The sequence below is a fragment of the Mercenaria mercenaria genome, chromosome 7, assembly GCF_021730395.1.
Source record: "Mercenaria mercenaria strain notata chromosome 7, MADL_Memer_1, whole genome shotgun sequence".
NCBI lineage: Eukaryota > Metazoa > Mollusca > Bivalvia > Venerida > Veneridae > Mercenaria > Mercenaria mercenaria.
In genome coordinates this window covers 15049451-15075388 of record NC_069367.1, presented here as the reverse complement: position 1 = coordinate 15075388, position 25938 = coordinate 15049451, and the positions used below count along the sequence as shown (strand labels likewise).

Below are 25938 nucleotides of genomic sequence, written 5' to 3'. Positions count from 1 at the left end.
CCACAGGAGTCTGAAATTAAAACTTAGTAATTTACAAAGATGTGTACAACGATGTGCCTATTGCTGTTATACACATTCTAATATGGTTCATTTAAAACTAGATACTTCATGTCACTGTACACAGTTTCAAGACTCTAGGTGAAATATTTTTAGATGTACGCATGCGCGAAGTGAAGAAGTGTTTACCATCAGAGAGACGATAAATTATATGTTTTAATGGTTTTCTAAGTACATTGTGAACATTAGTTTGTAAGATTTGATTAAGTATCATATTGTTACCATATCTGCACGTTAAATATGTCTGACTAACGGCCTTTTTACTGGTTACCGCCCTCGACCACCTTCTTCTTCGTACCCCACCCACCAGTGAATCCAAGATGGCAGCCCCCATGAAGAAAGCTGGGAACCCATTATTATTGAAATTCTCTACCATTTTGATGATATCTGCATACTTATGCACCATGAATGAACCCACATCAGACAGCCCCACGTCAACAATGGCTATTTCATTTTTCTCAAATCATATACCCAACTTCAGCTTTGCACTACGTCGGAACCTACCCACCAGTAATGACTCAGTATCGGCAAGAAGACAACAACATTGCCTTTGCATATTACTACTTTTACTCTCAGGAGACATACAAACCAACCCAGGCCCAGGAAATGCTTCCATTTGTCCATGCGGTGTTTGTGATATCCCAGTTACCTGGTCTCAAGCTGGAGTCTGCTGCGACAATTGTGGATTATGGTTCCATAAGACCTGCGAGGAGATCTCATCAAGGAACATGTCACGGCTCAACTGCTCGAATGTAGTCTGGCACTGTTGCAGATGCAACAGCATCAACATTGACAGTTTCACTTTCAACAGTTTTGAACTACACACATCGAACATCTTTACACCCCTATTTGATACAGATACCACACTGGACTCGGTTTCGTCCTCTTGTTTTAGCCCTTTACATGCAAGTAGCCCTCATACCTTCACAACCAGACGTAGACACCGACCGTCATCCACTGATAGTACACATACTAACTACACCCCTAGCACTTCTACAACCAGCATGGAACACGGGTTCCCAAGAAATCAAAGCAACCTGAGATTACTCACTGTGAATTGCTGCAGCATACGCACAAATCGTTCAGAATTTGCCGCTGCTTTGGACTACATAAAGCCTGACCTCATTTGTGGCACAGAGTCATGGCTGAAGGGAGTCAAACCAGGGAAAGACCCAGACAAAAATGCCATCAAATCCAGTGAAGTATTCCCTCCAGAACTCACAGTACACAGAAATGACAGAACCACAGGTAGTGGAGGAGGCGTATTCACTGCAGCCAAGAACAAGCTCATCTGTGATGCCCAACCACAACTCACAACAGACTGTGAAATTGTTTGGTCTAAGGTTAAAACCTGGAGAAGTAAAGACCTCTATCTCTGCTCATTCTACATGCCACATCGATGCAAGAATGCCATCCGTCAGCTAGACGAATCCATCCGCCAATTGTCCAACTCGGCAAGAGAAAAGCACATATTACTCGCTGGTGACTTCAACTGCCCAGACATTGATTGGCCTAACCTAACTGTAAACAAGGGTGCTGCTGATCGAGATGTTCAACAAGCTCTCATCGATCTGTCCATAGAACACCGTCTGACCCAGATACACAACCAGTCGACAAGAGACAATAACATGCTTGACTTAGTATTCACCAACAACCCCACCACTGTAAAGACATCAACTTCAGTCCCCGGAATCAGCGACCATGCTATGGTTGTAACAGACATCACCATAATACCACAGGTCATCAAACAGAAACCACGCAAGATCTACATCTACTCCAAAGCAAACTGGGACAACATCAAACAGGACTTAAAGACTTTATCCGAAACAGTCATCAGTGAAGCCACTAACCAAGATTCAACCATTCAGACACTTTGGGACTCCTTCAAATCTGGCATTGAAAAAACCATGAAAGCAAATATACCATCAAGGATTAGCAAGAAACGTAAATCACTACCATGGCTCAGTAGAGACTTGAGGAAGATGACCAGACGTAAGTCCAGATTATACAAACACGCCAAAAAGACAAACCAGTGGGGCGCCTTCAAGTCATTCCAGAAAGAGTGCAAGAAAGCATTCAAGAAAGCTGAGATCAACCACATCAACTCCACTATTCAGAAGGGCCTTGACGAACAGAACACCAAGCCATTCTGGAGATATGTGAAATCTCGAAGACAAGACAGTGTTGGTGTGGCTCCTCTCAAGAAGATGGGACGACTACTGAACAACAGTAAAGACAAGGCCCAGATCCTGGTTGACCAGTTCAGGTCAGTTTTTACCAAAGACAACGGTGACACACAGCTGCCGAATACCACCAAGAGAAGCCGGACTAGCATCCCCCCACTCCGCATTACAACAAAAGGCGTTGAGAAACTTCTATTGGCTATCAACACAGCGAAGACACAAGGACCCGACATGATCCCTAACATAATACTGAAGACTTGTGCCCATGAACTAGCACCTGCACTCACCACCATCTTCCAACTTTCTGTTGACACTGGAAGCCTCCCTGCTGACTGGAGAAATGCCAATGTATCACCAGTGTTCAAGAAAGGCGACGTCCATCTAGCCGAAAACTACAGACCTGTTTCACTCACCTGCGTAACCTGTAAGCTTCTCGAACACATTATTTGCAAACACATCTTGGCACATCTAGAAAACAATCATATTCTTACATCATTGAACCACGGATTCCGATCAGGCTACTCATGCGAGACACAACTGGTGACAACAGTCCATGACCTACTCTCCAAGACAGACAAGGGCAATACTTGACTTTAGTAAAGCCTTCGACACTGTCCCTCACCAAAAGCTACTTCACAAGCTAGAGCAGTATGGCATCTCAGGCAACATTAACACCTGGCTGAAAGACTTTCTCAGCAACAGAAGTATGAAGGTTATAGTTGAGGGAGAGGAATCAGAAGCAGCCACAGTCAACTCCGGTGTCCCCTAAGTACAGTACTCGGACCCCTTCTATTCCTCTGCCACATCAACGACCTCCCGGACTCTGTGAAATCAACAGTTCGTCTCTTTGCTGATGATTGCCTCCTATACCGCACCATACGGAACACCAAGGACCATGAGACTCTCCAACGCGATCTCAATCAGCTTGAAGTGTGGGCAGAAACTTGGGGAATGAGATTTAACGCCAAGAAATGCTACATCATGAGCATCAACCAGAAATCCTCCAAGTTTTACCAACTAGACAACCACATCTTGAAACAAGTTACCGAAAATCCATATCTCGGGGTAACATTAACAGAAGATCTGAAATGGAGCTCGCACATCACCAAGATCACAAAGAAAGCAAATTCGACCATAGGCTTCCTTCGAAGAAACTTGAAACGTTGTCCTGAAGCATGCCGAAAAACAGCCTTCTTGTCACTAGTAAGATCCACACTAGAGTACAGCAGTATTGTATGGGACCCTCACTACCAGAAGGACATCGATCAGCTGGAAAAGGTTCAGAGACAAGCAGCCAGGTTCATTACAGGAGACTACACCACCAGAACAACAGGTTGTGTCACCAACATGCTTCGAGAGCTGAAACTCCAACCGCTCCAAGACAGAAGGAAGGCAAACAGACTGGTGTTCTTTTTCAAGGTGGTCGAGGGGCTGGTGCCAGCCCTACCGTGTCACGACTATTTGACCCCAGTCCGTACAAACAAGAGACATATTAAGCCAAAATCATTTAGTGACTTCACTAGTAATAATTTAGTTGAAAATCATACTATAAACAATTCTAAGTGCTTCATACAAATCCAGTGCAAAACATCTCAATTTAGTAACTCTTTCTTTCCAAAAACAATCATTGACTGGAACAAATTGGATAATAGTGTTGCATGCACAGAGACAGTAGACAGCTTCCGAGCAGCTGTCCTAAAGTGGGACTAGGCGTCCCCCACCTCTTCACCGTTGTGCTTATGCCGAGAGGCCCTACAACGTATTCATCCAGATCCAGAACACAAATATTTGAGCACTTAAACCTAAAGAAAAGATTGTTTGTTTCCAGTAACATGCTCAAAAAAATTAGCCTATGTAGGTTGGTATATCTTTTTTTTTCCTTTTTTTTTCATTAAGTGGGACTTTCCGGAAATTGTTTTTGTGTCAAATAATGAGTACTGAAATAAGGGGGTTATGCCTCTAGAGCATCAGTATTAAGTTGATTTCTAACATCACTGACCATGTTTAAAGCATAAAGAGTGCAGTTTTGCACTTTTTTGTTAAAAAGTTGAAAAAAACAATAATTATTCTCAAAAAACATTTAGGGTTGGGCCAAAAATTTAGGGTAGGTTGGGATACTGGAAACATTTTTTTAGGCCTAAATGTGTATTTTTTAGTAAGTCAAGGACCATAACTCTGGTCTAGATGAATGAAATTAAATTGCAAACAGAACACCAGCTGCACAACTTCGTGATATAACAATTCCTTGTTTTATGACTCAAGGTCAACATAAAAAGACCCAAACTTTTATGCCCTTAATGCATATTTTGACAAAATCAAGGGTCATAATGATAATACTGGTCTTGCAGAGTGGAATCCAAAACAAAACACATGTGCACCAGTTCACATGCTGAATAATATTCATATAGTGTTTCAGAATCCTAGGTCACACAAAATTTAAGCCACTTTCTATGCATTTTTTTGACCAAGTAAAGGGTCATAACTCTAGTCTGGCTATGTGAAATCCAAATTGTAGCACCTGGTGTGCAACTATACATGCTGAATGACAATCCTGTGAGGTTTGATGACTCTGGGTCAAACATTTTTTGAGATACGCAAGACACAAAGTTGGATGGACTGACAGACATAGTTTTGACTAGTAAAGGGCCATAACTCTGGTCTGGCTGTGTGAAATCCCAGTTAAAACATCAGGTGTACAACTTCACATTCTGAATGAATCCTGTGATTAGTCTGAGGACTCGGGGTCAACTACGTTTTGAGATATGCATAACACTGATACAGATTGATAGACACACAAGGTCAACTTTAAGCGGAGGGGGAGGTTGCACAAAAAGACGGATTTACTTTTTTTTGTAATTTTTTTGTTGGGTTTAACATTGCACCGACACAATTATATATCATATGGCGACTTTCCAGCTTTGATGGTGGAGGAAGACCCCAGGACTGGTGCCCCTTCGTGCATTATTTCAACATGAGCAGGCACCTGGGTAGAACAACCAACCTTCTGTAAGCCAGCTGGTTAGCTTCCTCACATGAAGAATTCAATGCCTCAAGTGAGACTCGAACCAACATCGATTATGGCAAAGAGACGAAAGTTAAGTATTGAATAACAGCTGGTAAGATAACATTATGACTTCAAATCGCTCACTACTAATAAATAAGGCCTTCTTGTGTTTTATCGTCAGATTAACAATTGGTTAGAGTTCAGATGACTGGATATTTAATCACTTGGGCAAAAGCTCCTGTGGTTCAATTCTTTCTCATCTGAACTCTTAGCCATAGTAAATCAGACAATAAACCATGGGAAGGCCTTTGATATTTCATTAATGATAAGGCTCCGATACAAAACAACAAACAAATGGCATTTATGCTTTTTTAATGCAGTAATACTTTAAACAGATGTGTAGTAGAAAGTAAACAAGAGCTGTCCGTTAGACAGCCAAGCTCGACTATTCGAAATATTGTCCCAGAGGCAGGAAAATATTACCTAAAAAGGTTAAATATCAAAAGAGTTTTAAGTTCAAAAGGGGGAATAATTTGACCAAAATGCATATCAGTTATGGGACTTGCTGCTATCAACTAGTTTTATAACCCCTAAGGCACATGTGAAGTTTCAATTAAATATCTGCATTAGTTTTGGAGATAGAAACTCGCATGTAAAACTTTAACCAGAATTTTCAAAGTCCAAAAGGGGGCATAATTTGCCCAAAATACATGCAAGAGTTATGGAATTTGATCCAGTGAGGTTAGTAATTGATCTAGAAAAAGAAAAAATAAGTTTCAAATCTATAGGCCTTTTAGTAACAGCTGTATGTACTTGCACGCAAAACTTTAACCAGAATTTGCTAAGTCCAAAAGGGGGCATAATTTGGCCAAAATGAAGGTCAGAGTTATGGGACTTGCTGCTATCAACTAGTTTTATAACCCTGATGACACATATGAAGTTTCAAATCAATATCTGCATTAGTTTTGGAGATAATAACTTGCATGTAAAACTTTAACCAAAATTTTCTAAGTCTAAAAGGGAGCATAATTTGCTCAAAAAACATGTCAGATTTATGGAACTTGACCCAGTGAGGTTGGTAATTGATCTAGAAAAAGAAAAAATTAGTTTCAAATCTATATGCCTTTTAGAAATAGCTGTATGTACTTGCACACAAAACTTAAACCAGAATTTTATAAGTCCAAAAGGGGGCATAATTTGGCCAAAATGAAGGTCAGAGTTATGGGACTTGCTGCTATCAACTAGTTTTATAACCCCGAAGACATGTGAAGTTTCAAATCAATATCTGCATTAGTTTTGGAGATAATAACTTGCATGTAAAACTTTAACCAAATTTTTCTAAGTCTAAGAGGGGGCATAATTTGCTCAAAATACATGTCAGAGTTATGGGTCTTGACCCAGTGAGGTTGGTAATTGATCTAGAAAAAGAAAAAATAAGTTTCAAATCTATATGCTTTTTAGAAATAGCTGTATGTACTTGCACACAAAACTTTAACCAGAATTTTCTAAGTCCAAAAGGGGGCATAATTTGGCCAAAATGAAGGTCAGAGTTATGGGACTTGCTGCTATCAACTAGTTTTATAACCCCGAAGACACATGTGAAGTTTCAAATCAATATCTGCATTAGTTTTGGAGACAGAAAATTTTGGTTAAAGTTTTACATGCAAGTTACTAAGTCCAAAAGGGGGCATAATTTGCTCAAAATACATGTCAGAGTTATGGGACTTGACCCAGAGAGGTTGGTAATTGACCCAGAAAAAAAAGTCTCAAAGCTATATGCCTTTAACTGATGGCTGTATGTACTTGCATGCAAAAACTTAACCAAGGTGTGACGCCGACGCTGACGCCAGGGTGAGTAGAATAGCTAGACTATTCTTTGAATAGTCGAGCTAAAAATACAAACCATAACAGGCAGCATTATTGCAAAATGTACAAAAGGCATAAAACACACAAAGCATAAATAATACAGCTAAAAACAAGTGGATTTCATCCAAGTAATAGAAAACAACAATATAGCAACTTCCTTCACACTTTTTCTGTTAACAGTTATTACATGTAAAATGCTTACTTTCCATTTTCATATTTTGTAACAGTTTTCAACTGAAGCATTTATACTATGCATAATTCATAATACATTTGAGCCGCACCATGAGAAAACCAACACAGTGCTTTTACGACCATCATGGATCAAGACTAGCCTGCGCATCTGCAGTCTGGTCAGGATCCATGCTGTTTGCTAATGGTTTCTCTAATTGCAAATAGGCTTTGAAAGCGAACAGCATGGATCGATCTGACCAGACTGATCTGGATCCATGCTGGTTGCAAATGCACTATGTTGGTTTTCTCATGGTGTGGCTCATTTTATCATCTACCCATGATAGTATATCTAATACAGTCACACTTGTATTAAGTAGTCAGCCAAGGCAGCAACACAATCTGGCTGCCTAAGAAAGGGAGCTGCTTCAGACAAGTTAAAATTAGAACACACTGTCAGTCTGGGAAATGATTTGACTGGCTGCCTAGTTCAGGTGACCAGGAAGCCAAGTTCTCCTGTGTAACGGAAAGCTGGGGGGGCGTTGAAGATGAAAGAATAATTTATGATGTCCTTTTATTGCTAGGTAAAAATTTTGTGTTACAGCATCCTTAATAATATACTGATGCTATTTCACTATTAATGTAATTTGAGCTGTGCCATGGGAAAACCAACATAGTGGGTTTGCGACCAGCATGGATCCAGACCAGCCTGCGCATCCGCGCAGTCTGGTCAGGATCCATGCTGTTCGCTTTTAAAGCCTACTGGAATTGGAGAAACTGTTAGCGAACAGCATGTATCCTGACCAGACTGCGCTGATGCGCAGGCTGGTCTGGATCCATGCTGGTCGCAAACCCACTACGTTGGTTTTCTCATGGCGCGGCTCATTTTGTTTTAAACTGGTGGTATCATCTATTCCATCTCCTTTCAATCCATGACAATCATCTAGTCCAACTCATGATATCGGCTTTTTGAACAAGTGATACCATTAAATAGCAAAACAGCACCCCATAGTTAATACAAACACACATCATACCAATAATTCTGACAAACATGACATATATAAATCATTAAATACACTGTAATACTATATATTAATAAATTTGGCAGTTTGGGTCATAATTTTACAGGTACTTATCATTCATTTTTCAAAACTTCCACAGGGGCATAACAGGGTCAGTGCACTTCACAGGTGTATATAACATTAGTGCGCTTCACAGGTGTATGATAATAGTGCACTTCACAGGTGTATAATAACATAAGTGCACTTCACAGATGGATAATAACATTAGTGCACTTCACAGGTGTATAATAATATTAGTGCACTTCACATGAGTATAATAACATTAGTGCACTTCACAGATGGATAATAACATTAGTACACTTCATAGGTGTATAATGACATTAGTGCACTTCACATGTAGATAATAACATTAGTGCACTTCACAGGTGTATAATAACATTAGTGCACACCATGGGTGCACAATAACATGGTCAGTGCACATCACAGGTGCATAATAACATGTTCATTGCACATGAAATGTGCATAAAAAGTGCAAAGTATTATATAGAATCAACGCAAGTACATCTTTGACACTGACCATGTAATAATATGCAACTATGACAGTTAAGAATCTTGCCTGAACAAAATAAGCCAATTGGGGAAAAAAAGTTGAATCATACTTGTATGTTTACATCACATAGGCATGTAGTTTTAGCATGGCACAACAGCAAATCATTCAACAATATTAATGGAAGATAAATGTTCATCTTGATGATATTAAATTCAATACAGTTATTTAATAGTTCTTAAATATTTATATGAAGTTTGAACATTGCTATTTATATAATACCCTTAAAAGCTGTTGTATACTTAAAGACTTTTCCAACTAGACCATTTTGTTAATTAAATATCTTGTATATAAATTATTCAGTCATACTTAGTTACAACTAAACAGCTGCTTAGTAATACATGTATTATTTCTATAGCTCTTTGGTTACATACACAATATTGGAAAATTACTGAGTGAGCCATGCATTGCATTGGCAAAATGAGTAATTTCACATGGGTTCTTAAAAGTTGGGCATCATATTACTCAAAAATATATTGATCTTATACTGTGTGTATTTCTAAGCTACAAGAAACACTTTAGGTACGAAAATACCATAATTCATCTCTCTGAAAGCGAAGTGCATAGAGTTTGGATGGTTTATGCTGAAATGTCTCTTATCTAACTAATAAAACTATTTTAAATTATCAAATCTTAACATTTCTGTCATAATTATATTTAGAGAAGAAATTTGGGAATTTTTCTTTTATGCACTTACGTTTAGTCACCACATTACCACTATGTCTTTCCTAAACAGTTGGACTTGGTCATAAAATTCTTTAGAATGGGCCAATATTGACAACAGATTTATATGTATCAGGAATTACAAACATATGGTAGAGTAAGTGAATTAATTTAAGCAGAGCTTATTTATAACAGGAAAAATCCACTATCAAACACAAAGTTTAATTACACAAACATTTCAAATCAGTATTTTTACCTCATGCCTCTTGATTTTACCTGAATATTAATTTTGTTTAAATGTCATACCTTTTTAACAAAACAGGAGTTAACAATTTAATTATTTTCAATTCAATTTTCAAGAAACTAAGTGTACTAGAACTGGCTGACTTCATGAAATTGTTATTGGTCTAGTTGGAAAAGTCTACAACTGTAGGATATTGCCCCAGAAAGTGAAAAAAAAAATTGAAAGTGACATCAGATGAAACAATTTCCATCATCACAGGTTAGTGTGATACACTTCACTCAGATATAAGTAAAATACACAATAAGCACCCATATATCTAGACTAAAATTTCTAAATTCCTTTAAAGATATTAAAACAAATGGTAAAGTATTTACAGTTGTATACATTACATAAATTGGAGACAGCAAAAATTTTCTCTTGAAACAAGTTTTGTAATCTTCTCGTAATGCCTTCACCAAAACACCTGAACATGCACTTTTAGAATAGGGTAAGGTGCCATCTAAAACAGATGCACATAAAATATTTTTTGAATTTTGTCTTCTTAATTTTTTTGTAGCATACATGTAAAAACAAGGACAAAAATGATTTGTGTCATCAGTTCAAATAAAGATAAAATGAAAATTCACAGAAATTTGTATTCACATAACTATATTTCACCATCTTGGTATTTTTTAATTTGAATTAAATCCATAAAAAGTAATGAATTTCAACTGGTATGGCTTGCCAGAACTTTTCATGCTTCCTTAGAAGTTCCATTCTGACTGAACTTTTTTAAAGTTCAAAGTAATCAACATACTCTTATGTTGTAAATTACAACAGCAAAATATGGACATTTATCACATTATCTGGAAATTCTTTGTATATCACAAATTTGTTTGTTTGGAGTTTAATTCCATTTTTCAACAATATTTCAGTTATGTAACATTGGGCAGTTAAACTAACTAGCATTCCTGGATTCTGTACCAGTACAAATCTGGTCTACGTAAGTAATTACCAACTTCCCCACATGCATTAGAGTCGGATAACAAAATTAATGATTTCAGACACAATGTCTATCACAAAGTCATCCTTTTCTAAAGCGTATGTTTTACTCAACTCTAACAAGGTACAGTGTTCTATCATCGATTCTAACACTTTTAAGATTTTCTTTTATATAAACAAAGAAGGATTGTCTTGTCGATTAACACGTTCTGCAAAATGACCTACTTTTGGCTATTCCAGTTTACTCTCTCATATTTGTTTGTTTGTTTTGGGTTTTACGCCGTTTTTCAACAGTATTTCAGTCATGTAATGGCGGGCAGTTAACCTAACGAGTGATCCTGGATCCTGTACCAGTACAAACCTGTTCTCCGCAAGTAACTGCCAACTTCCCCACATGAATCAGAGGTTGAGGACTAATGGTTTCAGACACAATGTCTGAGAACATACGCCCCGCCCGAGGATCAAACTCACGACCCCGCGATCCGTAGACCAACGCTCTACCTTCTGAGCTAAGCGGGCGGGCCCTCTCGTATTTAAAAACCGCATTTTATCAAAGAAATCATGTGAGGTAAATACTGTAGTAACTTATGTTGTCTGCATTGATGTGTGCAGAAAATGGATTTTAGTGATCAAAGCAGTTACATTTTTTTTTACTCAAAGACAGAACGTTGAATTCTTTTTTTTTTGCAAATTCGTAATTTTAAGGGGGGTGAAACGGAACAGCTAAAAGAACACATAGCTTAGTGACAAGGGAAATAATGCTTCCATTTACGCCTAAAAAAGGATTCCAGACTAGTATACTTTCCTGGTGTAAATCGAACATGTTAATTGAATGGAAATAGATTTTAGTTTTGTGTGCTTTGTTGGCAAATAAAACACATTTTTTCATTCAGATGTATCGTAATTAATCACTCAGGCCTTTGGCCTTCATGATTAGGTTACAGCACATCTGAACTCAAAATCATGTTTTATTTGCCAACAAAGCACGCAAAACTAAAATCTATTTCCCAAACAACAGAACGGCAACATGGGTGATGATAAAGTGATAACACCAAGGTGATAATACTATAACATAAAAGTAATGGTATGACACTAGGATATGCAACATCACAATAGCACAATGAAAATTGCTAATATGATAGTGTATAAGGTTCTACCCACTGTCAACCTTAACACATATTGTCATGATATCACTGTATTACATGATATTATCACCCTACAGGCTAATGTTAACTCATTGATATATGTGGGTGACTAATTTTAATGGGTTTCTTGCTCAGCTTAATCCGAAACATTTAATCTCAATGAACAAATAAAACTCCCATTCAGTTATTCTTCACAAAGTCATATCCCCAGGAAACAGCCATTTTGGCTCAAGACACGAAATTTCATGCACACCATACTAAATGATTTTACAATACTGTTGTCATGGAATTGCAGTCCTGTCTGATATGTCCATGCAAACTATTTGCAGCCATGTTGTGTGGAGGAGAAATAACAGAAGCCTACATGTCTACTGGATTTCCTTTTCCTTGAATATCAATGTAAACTAATTTAAGAAAATATTGGTAAACTTATGGATGCTCCATGAAGTATAATTATTACATTTTGTAAGCACAAAGGTGAAATACATCTACTGGGTGCATACCTTGCTTTAGTAGCAAAGCTTTTGAAGAAGTTTCTTATGTGCATCTTATCTTGGGAGTGAAGCTTTCTATGAAGTTTCGCTGAAAATCAGCCAGTGGTTGCTAGGAAAAACTCCGGAAAAGGATGGCACTATAGTGTAGTACTTATGCTGAATAATCAAAGGCAAAATAACTCGGTGAAAAATCATGCGACCGGAACAAGAAGATTCTATGCAAGTCTTCTCTTGAAAGTAAAGGTTCCTATGAATTTTTACTGAATTACAGCCAGTTGTTGCTGAGAATTACTCCGGACAAAGATGGCACTATATTTTACTTATGCTGAATAATCAAAGGCAAAATAACTCGGTGAAAAATCATCCGACCGGAACAAGAAGATTCTATGCAAATCTTCTCTTGAGAGTAAAGGTTCCTATGACTTTTTACTGAATTACAGCCAGTTGTTGCTGAGAATTACTCCGGACAAAGATGGCACTATATTTTACTAATGCTGAATAATCAAAGGGCAATAACTCGATGAAAAATCATTTGACCAGAACATAAAGGTAAAATGCTAATCTCTTCTTGAGAGTGAAACTTCTTATAAAGTTTTCCTATAAAGTTTCATTGCATTTCAACAAGTGAGGAATACTCCTGACAAGAAATGGTGCAAATATTACTATACAAATGTTAAAAAATCAAAGGGCAATAACTGCTTGCTGGAATATAGTTCTTACAAGAATTGCAGGATGAACATACAGAAGGACAAATAAAGCAGCAGCATATATGTGCTTCCCCTTTTCAGCAGCATAAAAAGTCCAACGTTTAAGATCCAGACACGATCATGTTAATTTAACAATAGGTCCAAAGAAAGGATTTTGTATGAAACACAAAAATGAGGCGATTTCTGGAATGCGTTTTGTCTTATTCATATTAAATCAAAAAGACAAGGCATGAAACCGGGTAAAACTATTAACAGATTTAGAAATAATTTATATCTTAAATTTATGGCACAAATAAAACAAATCTATCAAAATAATCTCATGTAAAAATGACTCAACAAAATACACAACGTACATGTGTACCAGAAACTAGAAATCCTCAATATTTAATTTCTACCTGACATTTTTTTCCCTATATATTTTTGAAATTTCCTAATTGTACTAACATTACTTTTTTTAACTGAGAGTTCTGAAACTGTAAAGTAATCAACACATGATGATGCTACAGCGAACCAGTTTTAAATGCTTCTTTATTTTATTATGCACTCAGAACATCTTCGCTGTCATGCCCTGACATGTACATTATGTTTGTTTAAAAAGCAATGGTTGATACTGGTCTCACAGACCCCTGCTTATATGTCTTATATCTTGTTAAATAATCTTTATACAATCTTCAGACAAGCTGATATCCTATATAAACATATTTAACATAAAACACTACAAAAAATAATTTTAATATACAATGTACTATCCTATATTTTCCCAACACAAAAAATAAACATTTAAACATCAGAAATGGCAGCACATAAAAATAATGATCACAGTGTATAACTTTCATAAAATCAATTTTTAAAATGAATATATTAAATTAACAGAAAAATTGTTATTGCGGAAGTGTCAGTCATTTACAATGAAAACCAAGCTTTTAAACCGTAGATACCCGTGTATAATGCACATCCACGATTTTTTAAAGCAGATAGGAATTTATCAAAGAATCTGAACATTTCATATTTTTATTCACATCTTTTGCAATATTATTATGTTTGCAGCTGATATTTTAACATATGCTTATATAATTTGTTACATAAATGATTTTAGATATGCCTTATATTTTTACATAAATGATTTTAGATATGCTTTACATTTTTACATAAATGATTTAAGGTATACTTTACAACTGGCGTTTTCAATATAACTTCTTCTCAGCGATATATGACCATTTTGTGTTGATTTGCCGTAAAACCCAACTCACTCACTCAGTTGTCCCGGGGTAAAAAAAAACTGCACATTATACACGAGTATCTATGGTAAGTTTTTACAACCTTGAACTCTCAATACTGACCATTAATTTTTAAAATATGTATCCTTTCAATGCGACTGCGGGTACAGTTATATATATAAAGAGTGGGGATGGCTACAATAAACATAGCTCACCAAAGTTTCACAGCTCAACAGGGACAAAAACAAACATGGACAAACTGAAGAAACTGTTGCCTTTGAATAATTACTTTTGAAATCAGACTAGCTGCTTCAGAGAAAAGATTTCAAAGTTTGACTGTTTTTTTTATAAAAGACATTATAGGAAAACAAGTACCACCTCTCTGCAGTCACGTTTTGTTTTTGACCAATCAAAACGTTTATATCCATTTATGTACAGGGTCAGAAAAGGCCCATTTCCATTAATTATTTCTTAACAGGGGACGATCAGAGACACATGCAAGCCAATTCTTATTACCTTCAACCAAATGAGCCGTGCCATGAGAAAACCAACATAGTGGGTTTGCGACCAGCATGGATCCAGACCAGCCTGCGCATCCGCGCAGTCTGGTCATGATCCATGCTGTTCGCTAACAGTTTCTCTAATTGCAATAGGCTTTGAAAGCGAACAGCATGGATCCTGACCAGACTGCGCGGATGCGTAGGCTGGTCTGGATCCATGCTGGTCGCAAACCCACTATGTTGATTTTCTCATGGCATGGCTCAAATGGTTTCAGAGAAGCAATGCCACTTGAAGAAAATTTGAAAAGACAAGACGCAGACTGTGAGAGATCACAATATAACAAAATTCTCTGGTAAACTGTACTACATGTACCAGTAATCCAATTTCAATTGTCCTCTTCAACCTACATCAGCACTTCTTTTGATTTGCTACAGATTAAGCACCAGTTTACAATCAATTCATGACAAAAAGTTTAATGCAAAATTTGAACACTGACATAAGCTAACTCCTGGCAATTTTATAAAAAAGAAACTAAACAAACAAACAAAAGCAACAATACTTTCACAAAAAATACAAACTTACAGAATTCCAGGACTTACAGACCTGTAGCAAGAATAACAAGAGCTGTCAGAGACAGTGTGCTCCACTATTTTGATTCAGGTTGAAAAACTGAGCTTATCTGAGGAAGCTAGAGCTATTGCAGGAGTGATTAATACCCATGCAATATTGCTTTTTAAGAGAAAACAGAACATTTCATGTGTGAAGTTTCTTAACAGACCAGACATAATCAAGAAGAAATTCTAACAGTATTACATGTACTTACATCACCCAACTTGAAATATTTTTCACAAAACATATTGTTAGTTGAAATAGTCCTCTTCAAAGTAAGGAGGTGACAAACTGAATAAGAGCTGTCTGTAAGACAGCCAATTCTTAACTATTTGAATTGTTGTTCCAGAAGTAGGAATATTACCATAAATATTAAGTAGGTTTCAATCCAGTATCTGCATTAGTTTTGAATAGAGAAACTTACATGCAAAACTTTAACCAGAAGTTTTTCAGTTCAAAAGGGGACATAATTTTGCAAATACAAGTCAGAGTTCTGGGACTTGCTGCTATGACCTAGTTTTATAAACCCGAAAAAAGGTGTAAAGTTTCAATTCAATATTTGCATTAGTTTTTGAGATAGTAACTTGTATACAGAACTGTAATCACTTAGTTTTATACCCCCTAAGACACATGTGAAGTTTCAGTTCAATATCTGCATTGGTTTTGGAGATAGTAACTTGCAAGCAAAAATTTAACCAGGATTTTCTAAGTCCAAATGGGGGGGCATAATTTAGCCATAATACATGCACAGTTATGGCACTTGACTCAGTGAGGTTGGTTATTGACTTAGAAAAAGAAAAAAAACAAGTTTCAAAGTTATATGCCTTTAAATGATAGCTATATGTACTTGCATGCAAAACTTTAACCAGGATTTTCTAAGTCCAAAAGGGGGCATAATTTGGCCAAAATGCATGTCAGAGTAATGGGACTTGACCCAGTGACGTTGGTAATTGACCTAGACAAAGAAAAAGTAAGTTTCAAAGCAATAGGGTATGCCTTTAAATTATAGCTGTATGTACTTGCATGCAAAAAATGGACGCCGACGCTAGGATAAGAAGAACAGCTCAGACTATTCTGTGATAAGTCGACCTAAAAATATCTGTGTAATTTCTATAGTGAAGAACAGCTGAAAAGATACTGTCCAAAAATATGAAATTTGCGACTGCTTTAAAACGAAGGACAGACAAAGTCAATTTCTATGTCAACTATTAAAGAGTAAAGACAGAGGTACATTGAAGGTGCATCAAAACCATGCTGTGGATGTAGACATGGAAGCTGACATAACAGGGAGTAGGATCATTCTCCATATATACTTCATACAGTCAAAACAAAAATGGTTAATTTCCAGTAAAGCTTCATCACTTTCAAGAATGTCAAGGATTCGATCTTACTGAAGCAATGTTTCTATATCTTCAGTCTTGAGGATCAAAATGACAGCATGTAAATATTAATACCAGCAGTCAGCATAATTACAACTTCCCTACATATAAATATATATATATATATGTCACTTATGTGTAGAATAGAAGGCAAGCAACATTTTGAAGTTTTTTACAGGAAAAAAATTTTTTTTTAAAGCTAATGCCTGGACAGGAATAATGTATACATAATAATTTGTATAACTATTTATGTCCCTGGCCCAGATGAAAAGGTTTTCTCTCTAAAACAAAATGTTTTCTTACAATCTTAAAGCTGTTTTTACTTAGAATTTGTGCTGTCTGCAAAATCAAGTTGAATTTAAAAACAATATATCACAAACATCATGTAATATCGCTATAAGCTGAAATTTTACCCTGTTCTAAACAAATTATCCTGTAACACTTTAATTCTTATACCCTTTAAAGGCACTGACCTCCAGATCGTACAACAAAAAACAATAAATTGTTTAGAAATCAGAAAATTAATGCTAAATTTCTTAAGATGTGAAACTTAGTTATGTACAGATCATAAGTCATGGAAACACACAAGAATTAGTTGTTTTTACTAATTTTTCCATTCAATATTGAAAAGTGTTTGTAACAGGGTACTGAAGGTAAACTGCATTAATTATTAAGCTTTAAACTCTGTGATATATTGGTCAAGACCATGGGCAAATTCTTATTGCTGTGGCGACCCGGGTTCGATTACTGACAAGGGATGGTTTTTTTCTTGAGTTGGCACTTTCAAGAGTTTGTACATAAAAACTCATATTCTAATATTCATAATATGACAAAATTTCAACTTTAAAGAAGATCACTTTTCAGCCAAAATCTGGAGGTCAATGCCTTTAATTCCAACTAAAGACTTTAAGTTAAGTAAAAATACTTGCTACCATCCTGGTCTCAAGATAATACTTTTCAAGAAGACATGCACATGAAAACAGACTTATTGATGTAAATACCATATGTTTAGAGTCTAAACTTTAGACAATCACCTTTACAGATTATACTTCTGACATATAACACAGGGTCCAGCCAAACTTGATCACAGCCTGACACAAGTAATGTGACCAAAGCTTAAATTTCCACTTAACTATGACATCTCTGCTAATTTCAGCTGTCTTATTATTCAATATTTCTCTGTTCTGTACACAAATGTACTTATAATGGTAAGATAAGAAAACCTAAAACAAGTTTTAAAAAATTACAATCTTATCATGTTATCGAGATATCAAAGTTTTGTTTCTTTTCGATATCATTTTGTTTTTCATTGATTACTTTGTAAGATTTAAAGTTGTTTGTGACTGCCACTGGAAGTGTGTATACTGAACCAATTCAACTTTTATTCGACTTATTGTCTAAGAACATAGAGCTTTTAAGTTCTGCTAAACTACCTTTTTTTTTCTAAATATAACCACCATCATCATCTTCGTCTTCATCTTCAATGTCTACAGAGTCATCAAACCTATCTTTAATATTGTCTACATAGTCTCCAACCTCAGTTTCATCACCCTGAGATTTTTTCATGTTTCTAACTCGCTGTAAAAACAGATCTTTGGCATACTGGTATAAATCAATATCTAATTTATTCTGTTCTAAAATTTTGGCTTTCTGCTCATCAGTAATTTTCGTTCTATCACTATGTGTAACTGGAAGCTGTGAAAATTCTGTATTAAATTTTAATTTAAAAGTGACTTCAAACAACTGCTGAGTGTACTTTTGAAATTCAGTCAGACCAAAATATGCCATATTTAGTAAGTTCTCTTTAGCACTATCTAACAAAATTTGGTCCCGACGTTCACTATCCATTGCACTAGTGTTGTAACAATTAACTTTCGTTAGGTTAGCCAGCATTCGAGTCTGGCGATTCCTGGCAAGATTGTCTTTACAATTAAGGAATTCATCTAGCGTTACACCTGTCCAATCACTGCCATTGTAACATGGCGCAATTTCATCCAAAGTCGGACTACGCCCATTGCAAAAAAGACGAGCTGTCTTCCAAGTGGCACCACGTTGTACATGTTTCCATTCACTCAAATATCTTTTCACTGGATCTCTTAAAATGGTTATATAGTAATACCTGCAAAAAATGGAAAGTACAATATAAACATATCAAATCTATTATCAATGCAACTCTTGTTTGAAAGAATCTAGAAACTGCTTTTGAAATCACTGCTTCATTTGAATCAAACTGAATGGAAATGTTAACTGATACATATATCAGGCTAAAGTTTTTTCATAACAACAGATACTAGTTCAGTTTCATTCATAGTATTCATACTGCTTGTGAAAATTTTTAAACCCATAATGAAAACTACACAAATGACGCAGATCTACAATATCTCAAATTTCTGTAATATTAAAAGCTGAAGTTATAAGGAAACTGGTTCGCTCCAAATCGAGTGATATATATATATATTCATTCATTTTACAGCTATACCCGTGTCAAACAAACCTCAATAAAGGGAGACAACTTACAAAAATAAGTATGGTAGAGTTATGGTCCTTGTACACTGCACAGCCACTAAGTGCACTTCCTCTTAAATGTACCCTTTCATTGTCAATGTTGGGCGGTTAAAACCGCCCCGGTCAATACTCCCTGAAGTGGTCAATACAGGTCAATACTGGTCGATTGGTCAATACTGGTTATTTAATCATACTGACTGTTAAGATATTTTGCAGAGTTTATGAACAATTTAAATAATGACTGTTAAGAGCATTTGGGACTTAATGAAGGTGTTTGCATGCATTATATTTAGTTTAATTAAACAACTAAATCAATACTCCCAAATTAGTTAAAGTGGTTGATTTGTCAGTACTGGTTGATACTGGTCATTAAACTGCTAATTTAACTGAACTTTATTTGTAGAAAGTATTTCATAAACTGTAGCAGTTAAGTGTTTGATTCACAAGTGTTAAATCTAATTATTTTTACTGGAATATAATTCAATGAAAATTGCTGTGAACAACTGGACCTTTTCATGGAAATGGTTTAATTGTGTTTTGATAGCAATTGTCACATTGCCTAATTGACACCCTGTCTTACAATATACAAAAGATTATATATTGCTGGCCTGTCTATCTAGTCACTAATTAGCTGTCATGATCAATTATCCCACTGTATAAATGGATGCTTGAACATGGTAACTTTATCTAAAAAAAATAAGTTATGCAATCAAAGTATTTAAATGACCAGTATTGACCACTATATGTGTTGATCAAGGATACTGTGTAGGACTAAAATTTGAATTGACCAGTACTGTCCATTTCAATGAGTGTATTTTATAGTAATATTTTTTTTAATTAATTCAAAATAAAGGCTACTATAAGAAGATAAATTGAATTAGATAACTGATAAATTGAAGATAGTATTGAATAAACTAGTATTGACCACTGACCAGTCTAAGTATATTGTCCAGAACTGAGCCTGACCAGGATACACTGCCAAGGACCAAAACTGAATCGACCAGCATTGACCACTATACTTTTTAATAAACAAAATTCTGTATTATTCAAATTGCTTTAATATTTTTACATTACTCTTACAGTCTGTTCTAATCTTTAATGTGCATTATGTAAAAGTGTTGAATAAACCAGTATTGACCACCCAAGAGTGACCAATGTATTGAATCGACCAGTATTGACCAGTTTTAACCAGTATTGACCGCCGGCCCGGTCAATACTCATATTGACCGGCTTTTTGCCAACATTGTTCATTGTATGTAATTTGCATACATTAACAGTAAGGAGGGAAGAGTTATGGTTCTTGCACCCTTCACAACATCTATGAATGACAGAGTTACAAACCAGGCACAAAACCATGCATTCAATACTTTCAGACTTATACCCTGTATAAAAATATCAATACAGGTAGGCAACTGAAAAATTAAGTATTAAAGGCTTCACACTGCACTTCCTTACTTTCCTCTAATACAGTAAGTAAGCAGTCTGCATAAATTTTGTATAGTAGTTAAGAGTTATGCCCTAGACAGGAAAATTTGATAAAGGGAGATAATTTCAGATAAACAAAGTAAGGATGATAGTGATGGTTTATGCTCATCATTGGTGTACTTGAAATCCATCTATGAATGACAAAGTTACAGACTGGAAATGAAATCTGAACACATTCAATAAAGGGAGATAACTCTAACAGTAAGAGGGGGAAATTTAAGTTCTTGCATACAACACATAGTCATGTCATGCTGATCAGTTTATCTTAAATTAGTCCATGAATGGCGTCACAGACTCAACATGAAATCTGGAAGGACAAACAAAGTGACAATAACATAGCAACCCCCCAAGAATGTTGGGGTGTGCGAGAGGAGCATAAAAATCTGTTGGAAGTGTAACTGTAATTTAATGACAATGTTGTTGTAGGCTTAGGGAGAATTACCTTAAAAACCCATAAAACCGGCTTTTATGTCAAGCAAAACTGGATTATTTTCCGGTGACTGCTTTTTTTAACCATCTTTAGTTTGAAAGGCCCAGACACAAGGCATCAAATATATGTTAGGACATACCTTTTTTCACTTGAAATAGCGATTTTTTCATGCCTGTCGTATCGTGTTAATGATCTGCCATTTAGGGTTAACAATACATAAATGGCGGCACTCGCTACCGGGTGTATAAACTATAAACAGAGTAACAGCTGTTACAAATCTGTAGTCAAACATGTCAAATGTTAAAAAAAAAAGAGAGACCCCAAAAAAGAAGGAAATAAATCAATAAAAAAAGAAGAAAAGAAAGAAAAAATAAATAAAAAAGAGAAAAGAAAAAATAGAAAAGAAACAATGAAAATGAAAGGAAAAAATGCAAAATCATTAATATGAAATAATAACATACTCTTAACAAAACACAATTTTTAATTACAACACTATTTTTTTAAAAAAGAAGAAGAAAAAACAACATTTTTTATGGAAATTGTAAAAAATGGGCCTGTAGTCGCCACCATTAATATATCATAACCCAAAATAACGGATCGATAAAACAAAATAGTATGACAGGCGTGAAAATCGCTATTTTAAGTGAAAAAAGTATGTTAACAACATCATTTATACATGTCCTAAACTATATTTGATGCCTCAAATACTTCCGTAATCCTAGCCTATCCTCGTAGGGTTGTCTAGAAATATGGAACTTCCGTAATCCTAGACTCGGAGGCTAGGATTATGGTACCGTAATCCTAGCCACTGCCTTATATAAATGTATTTCTACAAGAAAACTGAATTCCAGACAGTTCCCCCCCAAGACTATTCCCCCTCTGACAATTCCCCCCCTGACGATTCCCCCCCAAACTGGGGGGGAATTGTCACCTTATTTTATTTATATTATTTTTTCTTTATACTGATATAAAAATATCTTTTTTTTTACTAATTTTGTTCTAAGGTGAGCTTTTTATTATTCTACATGAAAAAATTATTATTCTTTGACCTGGTAACTAACAGTTCATTGGATAATTATATTTATGTCCTTTATTCTATTATCTATATTTTTTAGTTAGACATTGTGAAAATATTCTTAGGACAGGCGTCGGAAGGTGTTTGATATTGGGGCCGCGAAAGGTGGGGTAGGTACTGGAGGGAGATACCTCCTCCCATAATGGAGGTATAGGGAGGTTCCCCGGAAAATTTTTGTTCTGGTACATTTTAGGGGTATTGACTCCAGTATTTTCTTACCATTTACATAATGTTACAAATTTAAGAAATGATTTAAAAAGTTTTTCATGATGAAAACATGTGAAATCAGAGAATACGTACCTCATCATAGAGAACCCAAGCACTGAACACTGAATGAGCGCTGTTCAGGATTTTTTATTCCAAAAGTGCGTTTTGGAAATTTGAAATTTAGTGGTTGGTTAGGAGTATCCATTATGAGTATTATAAAAGATTTTATGTAAGTTAAACTTCACTTCTTATTTTGTTTGAAATATCAATTTTTGAGTAAAAACAATTTATGCAATTAATTCCTTACATATTAGCGGTGTGATAAATCTTAATACTTAATTACCTCTTCCATGAAAAAAACAGGACAATTATTTTTCTTAATTTTCTACATTAATTCCTTAGATCTTAGCGGCACGGTATATAATGTAGTATCATTTTTAAGTGTATTGACTATATTGTGTGGCTTCTTTAATAAACCTAGCTATCTTAAGAAGCAGCTTAGCATTTTTCGAAGACATTGAATTATTATTATTTTTCTGAATAGTGGGCCATTGTGTATTACCAAGGTTCTTCTTTCTAATATCTGTATATTGAGTGTAGGACAAAATCCCCTGCGGATTTTTCAATATCTATAATTATCTACATCTAATGAATGTGAATGGAAAGAGGTGTCTTGAAAATAATTATAATCATAGAGTATAATATCGATAACTGATGCACTTATTAAAGAACAAAATTCAGCCAAAAGACTCAAAAAGAGATTTTTAAATAATTATGTTAACTGTGCCATTGGTTAACTGTATCCATTATTTTAACTAATGTAGATATTTTCAGGACACAAATACACAAAAATGTATCGCATAAAATATGAAAACGCCAGAAAATATTGGCAAAGATTAATGAGTGCCAGGTCAGTACTTACGGACAATTATAACTCACAGGACAACTGCATCTGCTTTATTTGATTTTATATATATGTAGAATATGATAAATACTTCCATCTTATAGAAGGATTATTTACACATGAAACAGGAAATAGTACTTGTATAAAATAAATCTCAAACCTTTTTGGGATATTTATTCCAGAAAAAAACCCTAAAAATTAAAATGTATAATAATTAAGGGATACATACAAACAAATCATTGTTCCTTTGACTTCTCAACTCGATTGAAAGGTGCTGATTACCAGAATCGCGTAATGACATTATTGCAATAAACAAATTTAATCAAAACGGTAACCAGTCAATCTTTCACACCTCTTGATTGAATTACCAGCTGTAAAACAGTAATCAAAGCTGACATTGATCAATCAATTATGATACTGTTGTTGTTACATTTTAATTGTGATTATGATATTTATAAACAATATAACAGTTTGTCCATGTATAATGACAATTATCAGTATTACTTTGTGTGATACTTTTGATGAAGCACTTGTTGGAAATTGTGATAAAGCAAAATTAGATAATGCCAATCAACTTCTTCTTGTAAGAAATTTATCAAAACCTGTATTGTAAGGATATAGTACTTTTTATCCAGAGAAAATACTATTACTCCATGCTTTCTGGAATGAAAGCAAACCGACACATGTAACATCCTTAATAAATTTCATGATGAATTCCAAGGACGTTTCAACTTGTAAAATTGTATTGATATTTCATCGTTTTTTTAATTCATGTTTGCAGCTTCGTTTTTGATCAAGTTTTTCATATTAATGTTTAAAGTGGTATTATTGGCTTTTATTAACATAACTGTAATCTTTTTAGTTTTCCCAAAATTTATATGATTAAGATAGTTTTATTGTCCAACATCGGGAAACTATATGCTATTTTGACGATCAGATTACCTTATTAAATGTAAATATTTTCTTTTTTTTTTACATACATCTTTGCATAGAGGTTCCATTATAGATACCGTTAACAAATAAATAAATTGCTTTAAAAATAATTAAGTTCTCAGCCATGGCTACTTATCCAAAATGCTACTACTTCACATAAAAAAATTCCTTATTTTGGGTACCAAATTAATGCATCAAATATAAGTTTTTCTATTTACTTTTAAATATACAGTATTGGAGTATAGAATTTTTCCATATTAAATAAACTTTACAACCCTTTAAACATATTATAATATGGAGAGGGGGAACTGTCACCCTTACATAACATTGTGGGGGGAATTGTCCGTGAGTGAATTGTCTTGGGGGGGAATTGTCTTGAGGGGGAATCATCTTGGGGGGGAATAGTCTGACAACCAAGAAAACTTCTGATCTGGCAACTAAAGCTCAGATGGATATATACCCCAGTCAGACAATGTGACCAGCTTGATAAATATGTACCTTCTTGGTCTAATTAGCTTTTCTTTTTTATTCATTGCTGCTTCAACACAAGTTGTAAGTTCTGTCCAATCTGCATGAAGACCACACATCCAACCAGTAGAGTAACGGCTGAATAACCATATAGTCTTTTTCTTTGTATAACAATCACAGCGCTTTTTCTTCCTGTAACATTTGCATGGAGATTCAAGATCCATATTTTTGACTAGATGTCGACCGAACGATGTACCTCCAGTCTTCTGAACATGTAAAAACACTATCACATCTTCTTCGTCTAGTTTCACTTTATACGAATGAGCTATGTCCGACTCCTCAAAATCATTATATGGCAACATTCCATTCTTATATGCTTTCAGGGCTTTTGATATAGGAATGACAGTATGTGGAAGAACTTCCGTGATATTCTCATTTACCGAGATATAATCTGATCGAGTCAAGTACACAAAGAGAAGTGCTCCCAAAGAGCATGTGAATATCAGTACAGAAATGATCTTTTTCCATCCCATTTTCTTTCTTTTTGACCAAGTCACAAAGAAATACTTCTGTACAAATCGTATGTATGGAGTTCTGACATAAACCATTGACTAAACGGAAGTATTTTCGCTAAAAATGACAAATTTCTTGCCCCACAAACGTATTTTCCACCATCTTTGGTAATGCGTAAAAAATTGATATCAGATTAAATATCGGTGTCGTCTACATTCTTTTTTTTTACAGCAAAAATAATCTATATCTGAAATTTGCAAGTATGTTGGAACTGATAAAAGAATATATATATAAATGTTTACAGTTGTACCGGGCCTGTAAACCCCGGCTTAGGAAGGCGGTGCCCGTTACACAGTCTTGGTTACATTTTTAGGAAGATTCTTGGGGTATGGATCTGTACCACTGTATAATCCTGTGTAGCGAAATATCTTAGTCTTTACCGAGAATCGAACCCCGGAGCAGGCGGACACACGCCTAACCGCGTCTCTAAAAGGTTAACCAAACAGCATTGCTGTTGGAAGTGGCCTATATACCTATAACCACTACACTCCTCTCCCCTCTAACATTGAAC

At 35.3% G+C, this 25938-nt stretch overlaps 2 protein-coding genes across 2 annotated transcripts; one reads left to right on the top strand and one right to left on the bottom strand.

The window, feature by feature from the left end:
• Positions 1–377: 377 nt before the first annotated feature.
• On the top strand, positions 378–2831 carry LOC128558204 (uncharacterized). The gene has a single exon (XM_053547050.1). It carries the CDS (start codon positions 378–380, stop codon positions 2829–2831), a length of 2454 nt encoding a protein of 817 aa, XP_053403025.1.
• Positions 2832–17535: 14704 nt separating this feature from the next.
• Positions 17536–25529, bottom strand: LOC123554863 (heparan-sulfate 6-O-sulfotransferase 2-like). Its single transcript, XM_045345236.2, has 2 exons — positions 24885–25529; positions 17536–18966 (listed from the first exon to the last, which is right to left on the bottom strand). Exons 1-2 carry the CDS (start codon positions 25460–25462, stop codon positions 18291–18293), a joined length of 1254 nt encoding a protein of 417 aa, XP_045201171.2. The 5' UTR covers positions 25463–25529; the 3' UTR covers positions 17536–18290.
• Positions 25530–25938: the final 409 nt, after the last annotated feature.